The sequence below is a fragment of the Entelurus aequoreus genome, linkage group LG08 (genome assembly GCF_033978785.1).
Source record: "Entelurus aequoreus isolate RoL-2023_Sb linkage group LG08, RoL_Eaeq_v1.1, whole genome shotgun sequence".
Lineage (NCBI taxonomy): Eukaryota > Metazoa > Chordata > Actinopteri > Syngnathiformes > Syngnathidae > Entelurus > Entelurus aequoreus.
The window spans coordinates 44,907,597-44,923,974 of NC_084738.1; the positions used below are offsets into that span (position 1 = coordinate 44,907,597).

The 16,378-nt window shown below is 42.4% G+C and overlaps 1 protein-coding gene across 1 annotated transcript in view; it reads right to left on the reverse strand.

The window, feature by feature from the left end:
- The window catches only part of znf704 (zinc finger protein 704), a 112,071-nt gene that overhangs the window by 18,725 nt on the left and 76,968 nt on the right, over positions 1–16,378 (reverse strand). Inside the window, exons 4-5 of the mRNA XM_062056589.1 lie at positions 1,381–1,484; positions 670–947 (exon numbers count right to left, since the gene is read on the reverse strand). Of these exons, the coding sequence (XP_061912573.1) occupies positions 670–947; positions 1,381–1,484 (382 nt within the window). The remainder of the gene's footprint in view (positions 1–669; positions 948–1,380; positions 1,485–16,378) is intronic.

Here is a 16,378-nt window from a genome sequence, read left to right on the forward strand (position 1 = left end):
CAGTTGTGCACATTAAACCTACAGGCTGCTCTCTTAGAGAGCTCGTCCGACACTCAAAAGAATGTGACATCAGGAAGGGAATTTGCATGACGTCACATACTCTGGGCGTAACACACCCAACAAGGTTTTTTTTTCTCTTTACCATTAAAAAACATGAAAACTTTTACAAATTTAAACAGAAGATAAACACATTTAACAACTCAAATAAAAATTATATGGCTCTCCAGTACAGTATTATCATAAAACTAAATTCTTCTGCCAAGAAATTATATTGTGTGGCTAATTATTCATTGTATTAATTTTTTTAAACAACACAAAGTTATAAGTCTGTATCAGTCCTTAATGAGCACATTCAACAATTCTGTGATAATTATGATAACCGTGATCATTTTAGTGACAATAACCGTGATATGAGATTCTCATATCATTACATCCCTAATAGCAAGTTATTAGTGAGTAGCAAGTAAGTAGTACATATTAAACAATAAGTAAGTATTTGATACCAAGTAGTAAGTAGCAAGTAAGCAACTAGCCAGTAAGTAAGTAGCAAAATAAGCAAGTAGTAAGTAATAAGTAGCCACCAGACATAAACGTACAGTATGTATGTACAGTATGTATGAGTGTGCGCGCACGCACGCACGCATGCAGGTAGGTATGAGTCGTCCCCACCTTGCGCTTGCGTGGTATGGGCTCGTCAAAGAGCAGGCTGCTGCCGTCCTGCTCGTCCAGGCTGGGGTCCTCTGGCCCCGTAGGGCCGCCTCCCACGCCGCCCAGACTGGGCACGCGGAAGGGCTTGAAGCTGTCAGCCGAGAGCGGCGGGGAGGGCGTGGATGGATTGGACTGGTCGCTAGGGGCCGACCAGCTCCAGTAGCCCCCCGAAGAGCTGTTGCTGGACGGCGTGAAGGGTCCCGCTGAGCCGTTCTCTTTCCAGGATCCACTCAGGGCCTCTGAATAAAAACATTCATGGTAGGAAAATCTAATATATTAAGACAAGTGTGTACTTCACACAAATGTGTTGTGGTTGATGACCACAAAGGAAAATTAATGTGCTGTGAGACGTTTTCTTCTTAATATTAGCTTAATAAAAGAAGCTTTTTGTGAGTGATACTCTTTAACACCAAGTTGGCCTATTTAAAAATAACAGAGAAACAGCATGAAAAGAGGAGTCAGGGTGGACATAAGGTGTACATAGCTAACCGGAATTTAAAAGACTCACTCACACAACATTGCGGAGTGATCTGCTGTCATTGTACTGGAGTCTTCACATAACATTTTTACTTGGTAAGCGCTGCTGTTTTGGTTAGTGACAAGAGTTCCAGTGGGCTAACTCTTTGATGTCCGTATATCTATTCAAAATAAAATAAATTAAGTGACGCTCACCGCTGACTTTGACAGGCGGGCTCCTGACCAGAGGGCTGGTGGACAGGCTTGTCAGCACCATGGCGGCCGTCACCTTGTCCATGTCTACTTCCTCCTCCGACCGCCTGCACAAACAAACACAAATGTACAATAGAAGTTAGCCTCTTCTGTTACAGATCTACAGGCATATAATCAGAATCAGAATCAGAATAGTTTTATTGCCATTGTTTGAGAACGGGTTCACAAACTAGGATTTTTTATTGGTGCAATCGTGCAACATAAAACACATATAACACATATTTGGTAATAACAAGAGCTGTGAGCTATCAGATCTTGTTATAGACTTAGAAGGAATTCAAAGGAGCTACTGTTAGGAGTTATTGTTCATGTGCCTGATGGCCGAGGGGAAAAAACTGTTCAGGTGGCGGGAGGTGTGGGTCTGGATGGAGCTTAGTCTCCTGCCTGAGGGGAGAGGGGAGAATAGTTTGCGTCCAGGGTGAGAAGAGTCAGCTGTGATTTGACCCACACGCCTCCTGGTCCTGGAGGAGAACAAGTCCTGACAAACATAGACAAACATCTGAACTGCTAGATACTATTTGTTATGTTTATGAAAGCAATAGATGTGTTTACTAAAGCCTGTAAAAAACACACAATAACACACAGCACACACACAATAACACACGGCTTTGTCTCTTTCAATTAACGTGCATCCAGAGCTCGTTATGAGACGGACATCTTAATCCTCTCCCGTGTATTCTTCAGAGGGGGTGAGCCTCCCTGTCATCTACAAGACGCCTGGCGGAATACATATGGTGCAAGCTCATGTCATTAGCCTAGCGTGCTACGTGTGGGATAGAATGTGTTTTGTGAGCGAGACATCAAAGTCAGGCCTAATAAGAAGATGATGAAATCGCCAGCTGGTTTAAATAAGAAAAAAAAATCAAGCTCTGAAAAGAAATAGTTTGAGATGCTGCGTTTTATTTGCAGGCGACAAAGTCCACATTGAACTAAATCAAATGTTTACATTAGCCCAATTCAACATGTCTGAAAAGGAGTAGAAAGAAGCAGAACTTATTTAATCTTACCTCTTCTCCATGTCTGTTAATGACCATTCATTCACACCATATGTTTAACTTCTTTCATGTGTTTATATTTTGTCATTAAAAAGCTTGTTTACTTCCTGTATTTAAATGTCACCATGTTTTCATTAATAGAGAAACTAATAGAGATTGTGTAGCAAGAGATTATGGCGTGTGCAAAGATTAAAAAAATAAAAAAATAAAATAGGTTGATTGGCAACACTAAATTGGCCGTAGTGTTTGAATGTGAGTGTGAATGTTGTCTGTCTATCTGTGTTGGCCCTGCGATGAGGTGGCGACTTGTCCAGGGTGCACCCCACCTTCCGCCCGATTGTAGCTGAGATAGGCTCCGGCGCCCCCCCCCCGAAGGGAATAAGCGGTAGAAAATGGATGGACAAAATAATTACATGGAAGAAAAGAAAAACTGACAGTGTAGCTTTCCGAGTGATATAGATTAGATAAATTCTAATAAAAAGGTGTCGTGAAAGTAAGAGTAAAACAATTATGAAAATAAGTGTGTAAAAAAAGAAAGAAATGTTTAAATTAATTATTAGTAGAAAATGAAACAGGGTAAAATATATAAAAAATATTAGAGATAAATGAAGCGCATACCAGTGTAAACACCTGGCAGAAACGTAGAATTCAATAATTGCTGAACTAAGCAATATCTTACTCATAGCAATCAATAAATGAATTACATAAAAAAAAGGTGTTTTCAACCATTACACAGCTGCCGAAAGGGCGCTAACTTTCCAAAGTATTGTAAGGATTATATACCACCCTCTTCAGGCTTTTAGCAAATAATGATTGTAAATACGCCCTTCGTAACACACATTAGATTTGTGTGATTTCAGCTAATGATATAATAATGTTGATGATATAATGTTGGTTATCATTGAATGTATACTCTATCGTAACAACATGACTGCAAATTGTCAGTTGCTTCTCGGTGACTGCTTTTGTGTGTGTGCATGCACTCCAGGTGTGTGTGTGTGGACGTGACAGCGGCGAGTGACCGCCATGAACGGCAAACTATTTCCTCGGGCCGACAAGACCAGCTAAGATTATGGATAAAATACATGTTGCTTCTAATATCAGTTTTACGATGTTGCAGATTATTTTTAAAAGCATATTCTACAAGTATTTGGCCTAATCATTATCCAAGTGTTAAATTATATATTACCATATTTTTCGGACTATAAGTTGCTCAGGAGTATACGTCGCACCGGCCGAAAATGCATAATAAAGAAGGAAAAAAACATATATAAGTCGCACTAGAGTATAAATCGCATTTTTGGGGGAAATTTATTTCATAAAATCCAACACCAGGAATAGACATTTGAAAGGCAATTTAAAAAAAATAAAGAATAGTGAACAACAGGCTGAATAAGTGTACGTTATATGACGCATAAATAACCAACTGAGAACGTGCCTGGTATGTTAACGCAACACATCATGGCAAGAGTCATTCTAATAACTATAACATATAGAACATGCTATACGTTTACCAAACAATCTGTCACTCCCGATCGCTAAATCCTATGAAATCTTCCTCCCCGGTGTCGCCTCTGGTATGTCCTTTCTTTCTGCTGCTCGATTGCCGTTCTCTGCTGCATATTTCACTACGTCCAGCTTGTAATCTGCAGTATATGATTTCCTTTTCGGTGCCATTTTAGTTCAGCCCTTCTCAGTTTTTATAAGTTACCGCCAATGTTGATGCGATCCATTTTAATAGCTACGGCAGTAGCATATAGCATATAGCGGTTAGCATCCCACAATGCACTTCTGCCATGACCCTCCCCCGCCGAATTCTTATTGGTTGACGTGTGAGTGACGATTGCTGACGTGTGAGTGACGATTGCTGCCATTTGCTTTGTCTCTTACGCGAATGAGATAAATAATATTATTTGATATTTTACGGTAATGTGTTAATAATTTCACACATAAGTCGCTCGGGAGTATAAGTCGCACCCACGGCCAAACTATGAAAAAAATTGCGATTTATAATCCAAAAAATACGGTATAATATATAAACTATATGTGCAGTATTTGCCTTATTTTATATTACTATATTTTGGCGGTAAATAAAGACAACAAGATTTCCGTTAGAAAAAGGGTGAACACTACTAATTAAGAACACAACCAGCAAATCTTGGCGCTACTTTATCTTCACCAGGACAATCTCAGGTTGACAAACTTTGGCCGAACAACTTTTTGATGGACTTCGTCTTCAACCCCTGCCTCATCAATAACACATCTCCATATTGGTTAAACTTTGACGCAAGCATTATCAAAAAACAACTGTTAACTGGCGCGGCACTCTACGCTAACCGAGACTGCTACCAGCTTTTAACAGATGTCTGGGCAAAGTGGATATGAAATCTCTTGATCCAAGATGGACTTCATCTTCGGCATCAATAACACAGTTTTGGCGTGACCTATGTGGAATGACAACGCAGAACGTGCATTGCTAACAAGACGGAATAATACCAAGTAACAACAAAGCCAATGATCAAAGTTTTGACTGTTTACCAAGTTTTTGCAGAACGACACACATTGTGGTTTCAGCACACAGTAGCCCTTCAGTTCTAATTTAGAGAAATTACCCAGGATGTGACAAAGTATTTCCACGTCGTGGCCATATTGTAGTGGCCGGGTGATTACCATAGCAAAGACACTACGGTGTCGGCTACTATATTGATTAAAAGTTGAAACAAGTACAAACGTGACTACATGGCTGTCATTTCATGTTTAGAGGGCACTAATAAGGTTAAAAATGTATTTAAAAGGTCAGAAACAGTTTCTAATGCACTGGATTTATTAATGATAATCTTACTTAGCAGAAATGTGTTTATTGTGTTCATGTCTGGTACCATTTAACCGCAAACAATGAATGACAACTGTATGCTTTGTTAAAACCACTTGTGGTAACATAAGTTAGCCGGTGGTTTTCTTGTTATATTTTTGGTTTGAAAAATGTAACTCTGTGCAAGTTGCAAACAGCCCCTTTAAGTAATATTGCTGAAAATGGTATACATCCTTCTGCTGTTGTGAAGAATAATGTTGTGAAGAATGTATTGTTAAATTGTATGTTGTAGCTGTATTGTTGCTCTATTTAGTTAATGTGTCTTTTCTTTCCCGACGCCTGTCCTACATTAACGAAGGCTGCAGACGGCAAACTGTGGATTGTCACATTTTTCTCTCTTTAAAATGTTGCATTGAGTGCAAAATTGAATGTGTAGCCAGGAATGTGGCCGCCAAGGACTAAAGGATTCAACAGGTGAAGGAGAGGCAGGGGAAAATGTGACAGTCTGAGACGGAGAGGAGAAAAGGTAAGAGGACCAAAGAAAAGCCCTTTAATGTACACTTTGATGGTTCTTGTTTATTGGACTGGAAGGAAAGCAGTCAATGCCAGGACTGAAAAAAGTCCCAGCCAAGAGGTTGAATGAGTAGGAAAGGAAAAGGAGATGCTAACAAAGCCAACAGGCTCCATAAGCCGACATCTAATTTATGAAGCATCCATCAGTTGAATATGATGTCATTAAAGCCTGCACATAAATCAAACAACCAGCGTGTGTTACTTTAACCATAACCCCCCCTCTCTTGATAAGGTGCCATGAAAAAACAACTTCTTGGTCACCTTGGTAGGCCTCGGTGGATTTCCATGACAATCGTAATAGATCCATAATCGCGCTTTGGCAAGAAAAAGTATGTGTAAATCTCAGGAAACACATTAGTGGCGTAATAATTAAGACGGTGATGTACGAGCAGCAGCAAGAAGGCGACGCCAGCTCGTCATTAGAGCGAGTGAGTTGGCGTCCAAGTGCTTATTATGTGCGTAATTAACACGAGGCCGTTCGAACGCTCACAAGACGGCGTGGGCACCTAATGGATCAGTTAGTCAACTCTCTTAAACGACTTTCATATGTCAATGCGTGAATGGGGAGTGTGTGTGCTGTGTTCCAGTCAAGATCTTTGCTAAACTCGCAATAAAACATCTTGTGACCTCCACGAGGCGTTCCTAAAAAGGAGCATGATGGCAAAGCGTCACAGTCGCCAGCAGCAGCAGTCAGCTGGTTTATTCCAGTAATTTAATCTCATGATTTTATCTTTGGGGGCCAAACACATGAATGTATATGCCATTGATATTTATGATGAATGCCTTGAAATGCTGCCAATAAAGAAGTTTAATTGATGTGTTATAGGCATAAAGCGGTCTTTTGTCATTTTGTGACATTTTTCAAACAGATTCCTTTTTATTTAGAGAGCTAACAAACCCCCCACAAGACTTTACACTGAACAGGTGGCCATCTGCCTCGACTAGCCTTAGTTTAATTAATTGCTTAAAAGGCCTGGGCCGATATGCGATTTGATTATCCAGCTTCGATTATCGCCATATGTATGCGTTGTTATGGATTACAAAAGCAGTCATTCTATTGCATCAGTTTCAGCAGTTGCGGGCATTTGTACTACAAATAAACGGTAGTAATGATAAACCGCTGTAAAACTCTCGACGGATAGTATTGCCGTATTAAATCAAAAATGATTAAAAAAACATGATTGATTACCACACGTTGATAAAATTGTGGAGACCAACTAGTTTTAGCCTGCTAGGTAGCTTAAATGCTAAAACGTAAACAAAAGACATTAACCTATTTTCCCATTAGGAAACGTCATTCCCCAGTCTGTACTTGTAAAAACTAATTACTGTCTAAACAACTGAGCTACAGTATTCACATTAAACATAAAGGCTGTGCTATTTTTGCACAAAGTTATCGATATAAACGCCACAATGTCAAGTTGAAACATATTGACATGGACTCCATTCAACAGGAAGTCACGTCATATAAAACAGAAGACTGATCACGCAAATTACATTTATTTCAAAGCCCAGACTTTTCTCTCCCCAGCCACTTCGTCCAGCTCCTCCCGGGGGATCCCGAGGCGTTCCCAGGCCAGCCGGGAGACATAGTCTTCCCAACGTGTCCTGGGTCTTCCCTGTGGCCTCCTACCGGTTGGACGTGCCCTAAACACCTCCCTAGGGAGGCGTTCGGGTGGCATCCTGACCAGATGCCCGAACCACCTCATCTGGCTCCTCTCGATGTGGAGGAGCAGTGGCTTTACTTTGAGCTCCCCCCGGATGGCAGAGCTTCTCACCCTATCTCTAATGGAGAGCCCCGACCATCCGGCGGAGGAAACTCAATTCGGCCGCCTGTACCCGTGATCTTGTCCTTTCGGTCATAACCCAAAACTCATGACCATAGGTGAGGATGGGAACGTAGATCGACCGGTAAATTGAGAGCTTTGCCTTCCGGCTCAGCTCCTTCTTCACCACAACGGATCGATACAGCGTCCGCATTACTGAAGACGCCGCAGCGATCCGCCTGTCGATCTCACGATCCACTTTTCCCTCACTCGTGAACAAGACTCCTAGGTACTTGAACTCCTCCACTTGGGGCAAGGTCTCCTCCCCAACCCGGAGATGGCACTCCACCCTTTTCCGGGCGAGAACCATGGACTCGGACTTGGAGGTGCTGATTCTCATCCCAGTCGCTTCACACTCGGCTGCGAACCGATCCAGTGAGAGCTGAAGATCCTGGCCAGATGAAGCCATCAGGACCACATCATCTGCAAAAAGCAGAGACTTAATCCTGCAGCCACCAAACCGGATCCCCTCAAAGCCTTGACTGCACCTAGAAATTCTGTCCATAAAAGTTATGAACAGAATCGGTGACAAAGGGCAGCCTTGGCGGAGTCCAACCCTCACTGGAAACGTGTCCGACTTACTGCCGGCAATGCGGACCAAGCTCTGACACTGATCGTACAGGGAGCGGACAGCCACAATCAGACAGTCCGATACCCCATACTCTCTGAGCACTCCCCACAGGACCTCCCGAGGGACACGGTCGAATGCCTTCTCCAAGTCCACAAAGCACATGTAGACTGGTTGGGCAAACTCCCATGCACCCTCAAGGACCCTGCCGAGAGTATAGAGCTGGTCCACAGTTCCACGACCAGGACGAAAACCACACTGTTCCTCCTGAATCCGAGGTTCGACTATCCGGCGTAGCCTCCTCTCCAGTACACCTGAATAGACCTTACCAGGAAGGCTGGTAAGGTCTCTTAAAGGTCTCTTAAAGAGAGGAACCACCACCCCGGTCTGCCAATCCAGAGGTACCGCCCCCGATGTCCATGCGATGCTGCAGAGTCTTGTCAACCAAGACAGCCCCACAGCACCCCCGGGGCCTTGCCACCAAGGAGCTTTTTAACTACCTCAGCAACAGAAATAGGAGAGCCCACAACAGATTCCCCAGGCACTGCTTCCTCATAGGAAGACGTGTCGATGGGATTGAGGAGGTCTTCGAAGTATTCCCTCCACCGATCCACAACATCCGCAGTCGAGGTCAGCAGAACACCATCCGCACCATACACGGTGTTGACAGTGCACTGCTTCCCCTTACTGAGGCGGCGGAAGGTGGTCCAGAATCGCTTCGAAGCCGTCCGGAAGTCGTTTTCCATGGCCTCGCCGAACTCCTCCCATGCCCGAGTTTTTGCCTCCGCGACTGCTGAAGCCGCATACCGCTTGGCCTGTCGGTACCTGTCCGCTGCCTCCGGAGTCCTATGAGCCAAAATAACCCGATAGGACTCCTTCTTCAGTTTGACGGCATCCCTCCCCGCCGGTGTCCACCAACGGGTTCTAGGATTACCGCCACGACAGGCACCAACTACCTTGCGGCCACAGCTCCAATCAGCTTCCTCGACAATAGAGGTGCGGAACATGGTCCACTCGGACTCAATGTCCAGCACCTCCCTTGTGACATGTTCAAAGTTCTTCCGGAGGTGGGAATTGAAACTCTCTCTGACAGGAGACTCTGCCAGACGTTCCCAGCAGACCCTCACAATGCGTTTGGGCCTGCCAGGTCTGTCCGGCATCCTCCCCCACAATCGCAGCCAACTCACCACCAGGTGGTGATCGGTAGAAAGCTCCGCCCCTCTCTTCACCCGAGTGTCCAAAACATAAGGCCGCAAATCCGATGACACAACTACAAAGTCGATCATGGAACTGCGGCCTAGGGTGTCCTGGTGCCAAGTGCACATATGGACACCCTTATGCTTGAACATGGTGTTTGTTATGGACAATCTGTGACGAGCACAAAAGTCAAATAACAAAACCCCACTCGGGTTCAGATCCGGGCGGCCATTCTTCCCAATCACGCCTCTCCAGGTTTCACTGTCGTTGCCAACATGAGCGTTGAAGTCCCCCAGTAAGACAAGGGAATCACCCGGGGGAGCACTTTCCAGTACTCCCTCGAGTGTATCCAAAAAGGGTGGGTACTCTGAACTGCTGTTTGGTGCGTAAGCACAAACAACAGTTTGATTGATTTTTATTATGTAAATGTTATATTTTTATCAACATGTTATAGCAGGGACCCTGCCATTCAAAACTAGGCTACTGCATTAGAGTCTATTTAAAGGCTAGAGTATACAAATGAGTTTTAAGATGAGACTTAAATGCTTCTACTGAGGTAGCATCTCTAACTTTTACCGGGAGGGCATTCCATAGTATTGGAGCCCGAATAGAAAACGCTCTATAGCCCGCAGACTGTTTTTGGGCTCTGGGAATCACTAATAAGCTGGAGTTCTTAGAACGCAGATTTCTTGCCGGGACATATGGTACAATACAATCGGCAAGATAGGCAGGAGCTTGGCCATGTAGTATTTTATACGTAAGTAGTAAAACCTTAAAGTCGCATCTTAGGTGCACAGGAAGCCAGTGCAAGTGAGCCAGTATAGGCGTAATATGATCAAACTTTCTTGTTTTTGTCAAAAGTCTAGCAGCCGCATTTTGTACCATCTGTAATCTTTTAATGCTAGACATAGGGAGGCCCGAAAATAAAACGTTACAGTAATCGAGACGAGATGTAACGAACGCATGGATAATGATCTCAGCATCGCTTGTGGACAAAATGGAACAAATTTTAGCGATATTACGGAGATGAAAGAAGGCCGTTTTAGTAACACTCTTAATGTGTGACTCAAACGAGAGAGTTGGGTCGAAGATAATACCCAGATTCTTTACAGAGTCACCTTGTTTAATTGTTTGGTTGTCAAATGTTAAGGTGGTATTATTAAATAGATGTCGGTATTGAGCAGAACCGATAATCAGCATTTCCGTTTTTTTAGCGTTGAGTTGCAAAAAGTTAGCGGACATCCATTGTTTAATTTCATTAAGACACGCCTCCAGCTGACTACAATCCGGCGTGTTGGTCAGCTTTAGGTGCATGTAGAGTTGAGTGTCATCAGCATAACAGTGAAAGCTAACACCGTATTTGCGTATGATGTCACCTAGCGGCAGCATGTAAATACTAAAGAGTGCAGGGCCAAGAACCGAACCCTGGGGAACTCTGCACGTTACCTTAACATAGTCCGAGGTCACATTGTTATGGGAGACACACTGCATCCTGTCAGTAAGATAAGAGTTAAACCAAGACAAGGCTAAGTCTGTCATCCCAATACGCGTTTTGATACGCTCTAATAAAATATTATGATCAACAGTATCGAAAGCGGCGCTAAGATCAAGAAGCAGCAACATAGATGAAGCATCAGAATCCATCGTTAGCAATAGATCATTAGTCATTTTTGCGAGGGCTGTCTCCGTAGAGTGATTTGCCCTGAAACCGGATTGAAAAGGTTCACAGAGATTGTTAGACGCTAAGTGTTCATTTAGCTGCTGTGCGACAATTTTTTCGAGGATTTTTGAGATAAACGGAAGGTGGCCGGTAGTTTACCAAGAGATCAGGATCAAGGTTAGGTCTTTTGAGTAGAGGATGAATAACCGCTTTTTTGAATGCTAGGGGAACAGTGCCAGAGGAAAGTGATAAGTTTATAATATTTAACACTGATGGACCTAATAATACAAAAAGCTCCCTGATAAATTTCCCAGGAATTGGGTCAAGTAAACATGTTGTTTGTTTTGTTCCATTTACACATTTTGACAATTCCTCCAATGTTATTTCATCAAAGAGAGAGAAACTATTTTGGAGGGCGGTATCCGTCGTATATGCAGTCGTATTTGTGTTAATAGAACCCAGTTGTAGCTGAGATGCATTGTCTTTAATCTCTTTTCTAATGACTTCAATTTTCTTATTAAAGAAATTCATAAAGTCAACTGCTGAGTGGGTGGAGCTACTGGGAGGATTCCCTTGTTGGGTTAGCGATGCTACTGTACTAAACAAAAATTTAGGATCATTTTTGTTGAGGTGGATGAGATTTGAGTAATATTTAGCTTTAGCTGAGGTAAGCATGCGTTTATAAGTTATTAAACTATCACACCATGCTTGATGGAAAACCTCAAGTTTAGTCGCACGCCATTTGCGTTCCAGCTTTCTACATGATAATTTCTGGGCTTTAGTTTCTTCTGTAAACCATGGGGTACGCCTTTTAGGGGCCCTTTTTAGCTTTAGCGGTGCTACACTATCAATGGTGTTGCGCAGGGCGTTGTTAAAGTTGTTAGTGAGGTTATCAATAGAGCCCACATAATTTGGGAACGGTGCCATTACCGAAGGCAGTAGGTCAGTAAGAGTCGTCGTTGTGGCAGCATTAATGTTGCGGCTGCTATAGTAGTTATTATTATTATTATTAGTTTGTTGACAATGAGTCAGAACTTCGAATTTTATAAGGTAATGATCGGACATTACTTTAGTGTACGGGAGTATCGTAACTTTAGAGGTGGTGACACCCCTGACAAGCACTAGATCTATCGTATTACCGTTGCGATGCGTGGGTTCATTTATTATTTGTGTAAGACCACAGCTATCAATTATAGTCTGGAGCGCCACGCATGGAGGGTCCGATGGGGTATTCATATGGATATTAAAGTCCCCCATTATGATTATATTGTCGGCGTGCGTCACTAGATCAGCAACAAACTCTGAGAATTCACTGATGAAGTCCGAATAGGGCCCATGGGGGCAGTAGATAACAGCCAGGTGGAGAGGCAGCGGTGTGACAAACCTCAAAGTGAGCACCTCAAACGAGTTATATTTATTATTTAGGTTAGGTGTAAAATTATAGTTTTCATTGTATATTAGTGCGACACCCCCTCCCCTTTTAGGAGGACGGGCAACATGTGCATTGGTATAGTTAGGAGGAGATGCCTCATTTAGCGCAAAAAAATCGTCTGGTTTGAGCCAGGTCTCGCCAAGTTTGTTGTCTCTAATGACCTCATTAACTAATAACGTTTTGGAAGATAATGATCGTATGTTTAAAAAGCCCATATTATAGGTAGTGGGCTGTTTTGAGGATTGTTTGTTGAAATTATCCGAAGTAGCAATATTAATAATGTTGCGTTTATTATGCGTAGTGCACTTTAAATAGTTTCGACCATATCTAGGAATTGATACGACGGGAATTGTCCGATTGTTTGCTAGATGTTGCGATAAACTGAACGCATCATAGTTAGCCACCTCAGTAGATTGCTATGTGTGCAGGGATTATCCAGCCTGGCGCCGGCTAGTTCTAGTTTAAATGGCTTCTTACCCGGAGACTCCACGCTTCTTTGGTTAGCTTTTCCCTTTGTTGTTGGCCCCGCTCGGCATCCCCGCTTCTGCTTCCGCTCACACCGCTTACGTCGTCTCCATTGGCGGTCACCGCTAGCACTTGACTCCGCTGCTACAAAGGCCGCTCGATGTAGCCCGCGAAGTATTCCCATGCTAGCGAGGAGGTCCACCGTACATGCATCTTTCAGTCTATAACGACCCGATCCATCCACATCCAGAATTGTCTGTCGGTCGTATGTGATCACAGAGTGTTCACGCTTTGAGCCAGCCATGAAATTGACAGAAATGACGGGTGTTTTTGCCAAATCGCTCTACACTCCAAAGAGCGTTTTCAAGCTGCTGCATAGCAATGCGCCGCCATCTTGTCTTATCAACTATCAGAGACAGAAACTCTTCATTTAACATAATGTCCTGCTTCAACACAGCTCAATCAACACAGAAAAAGGTAAAGTGAAATAACAAGACAGACAGGTCTTTGCTGTCCGTAACGCACGCACGCGCACGCGCGCGCACGCACACACACACACACACACACACACACACACACACACACACACACACACACACACACACACACACCGCAAAATGAGCTAACGTTATGCTAAACGTATTATATATATATATATATATATATATATATATATATATATATATATATATATATATATATATGCTGCACACAAATTAATGTATTATTAATTTGATCTACAAACAGCATTTTTTTAAACTGTATTGGATATTGTAAGGCTTTAATGATTCATAAATTAACTTATTAAAGAGATATGATTTATGTTCTGTTGCTTCGATTAATCTTTTAATGAATACAACTAAAGAAAATTTATCAAATTCTGTCCGCATGGAGTGCCCAGAACCTTAAATGCGCGGACAAAGTTTCTGCATGGCTGCTGCAATAAAATGCACATGACAGCAGTAGTGTGAGGATGCCATTATCTGTGGCGGCAAACCGCAGAGAGTTTGATTTATTTTTAGGCGATGGACACATGGTAAAAGTACAATTTTGAAAAATTAGAAAGAAAGAATGAAGGTTATGGTAAGCAGTAAAAATCTTTCTTGAATTTTAAACTTTTTTCCCTAAAATACATATTGAGGCTATAATGTGAGTTTTATCCGACCACTCTATAGATTACTCAATGACTAAAATTATCGATAGCTGCAGCCATAATTAGTTGTTGATTTTACTATAATAGATAGATAGTACTTTATTGATTCCTTCAGGAGAGTTCCCTCAGGAAAATTAAAATAATGTATTTTTGAATTCATGAGCTTAAAATAATAAAATGTGCTTAAAATAATCTAAATAATCCTAAAGTACCTGGAAAAATAAAATATTACATAGGCTGATTGACAACACTAAATTGGCCCTAGTGTGTAAATGTGGGTGTGAATGGTTGTCTTTCTATCTGCTTTGGCCCTGCGATGAAGTGACAACTTGTCCAGGGTGTACCCTGCCTCACGCCAAATTGCAGTTGGGCTAGGCCCCAGCCCCCCTGTGACCCAGAGAGGGACAAGCGGTAGAAAATGGATGGGTGGATATTATTATATTTTGAATTATTGCATTTCTTACAGAAACTACATTTGCAAAAAAAAATAATTAAAAACAAGCTGTACTAACATGACGCTTACTAATGCAGAAACTTTAGTGTGACTGCTGTGGTAACTCTTGCTGCTCAAAGCTCATCCACCTAAAAGCATCACAAAAGCGGGAAGCTAAGGTCCTGGATGGGAGGCAGGTTTGTGTCACTACTATGGTGGGGGACCTGCAGTGTCCAGTTTCAAGCAAAACATGCGCCGGTAAAAAGACAATAACAAGGGTTAAAGTTACTGGTGGAAGGGATCCAAAGAAATGTGGTTCTCTTTGTTTAAGAAAACAAAAAAAGACTTCCAAGTCCCCCATACGGCCACCACCAAGTGAGTCATTCAGCACTTTATGACACACATTCCCAACATCTGGATTTAACTAATTTCTGAACATATGAGGAAAACAATGTAGGAAGCTGTGATATAAATAGTGTGCAGGAGTTTAATATTTGGTGTATTAACAGGTATCTATCAACTTCTCATAATCCTTATAGCAATAGTTTTAGGAGCTCTGTCAATGTCAAGTTATGTGTCGGCTGTCTGTTCTCTCTCCTAACTTGAAAAGGGTTTGACTGTTTGACCAGGGTAACACTGGGACTTCACTCTTTTTGACTCCAATGATGGGACACATATCTTTTTCTCCTTTTATTTTTGGACCTAGTTGTCTCTTTTTTCATTGAAATCAACAGTTTGAAGGTGAAAAACCTTTGGAGAAGGTGGAAACACACAAAATAAATGAGGGACCAATATAATAACACATTACATTTCAATGAACCATTTTTGAAAATAAAGTTATTTTATGTTATGTTAAAATAATGTTTTCAAAAGTACATATACTGAGCATTTACAGCTTGGATTTGACATGAAACATTTAACAACCAATTGGCAATTAAAATAAATTCAAGATATCAAATCAAACATCAAAATAATACAGATCATCTCACCGTCAAACAGTTGGGCACTACTGCACTAGGCAAACTCTCCTACAGCAGTGTTTGTTATACTGAAGTCTGAGCTGGAGCTACAGACTTAAAGGAGTGTTTTTTGCTTCAGGTGAGAGCCTTCCCGATTGCTGAATGGTCTTCAGCTGTTGGGAAATTTTGACTGTAGTTCCAGTTCTATCCTCTGGGGGGAAATGGGAGCCAAACTCACATTTTTAAATGAGGCTCTTCCGTTGTTTGGGTGAAGGCCTTGGCCTTGTGTAGAGTTTGCCAAGACAGTCAATATCTTGCTGTCCATTATTTCATGAGTGATGTAGCAAAAATGGACTACCCTGGGAACTCTGCCAAGCAACCACAATAAAATGTTGTTTCATTTGTGAAAGTCTACTGTATAATGAGTCTTGCACAATAGTATTAATATTGAGTGATGCTGGAAGCTAAGCGTCTAGGCCTCCATATCAAAACAACAAACAGGTCCTTTCTGAGTGGATGTTTTTTTCCCAGTTTTTGCCTGGGACTAAATGGACCCCGAGGTTAGTCTTGGTGCACACAAACAGGCCTGAAATGTCCAGGTGTCTTTACTTTCCAAGCCGCCCCACAGTGATCAATCATTCCTAATGAAGGCAGCTCAACTGAACAGGGCAGTGTATTACAGGAATTCCCCCTCCTCCCAAAAGTCCTGAAATCCAGACCGCCACTGCCAAGCGCGCCCCGCACTCCTACACTCTCCAGTCCATCCTTTTTCTTCTAGTCCTCCCTTCAGCCCCGGCTGGACGGTCTTCTCTGTTGCTTACTTGTGCCTCCCACGCGGTGAGCATCTTCTTGTTATGATTGTGGCAGA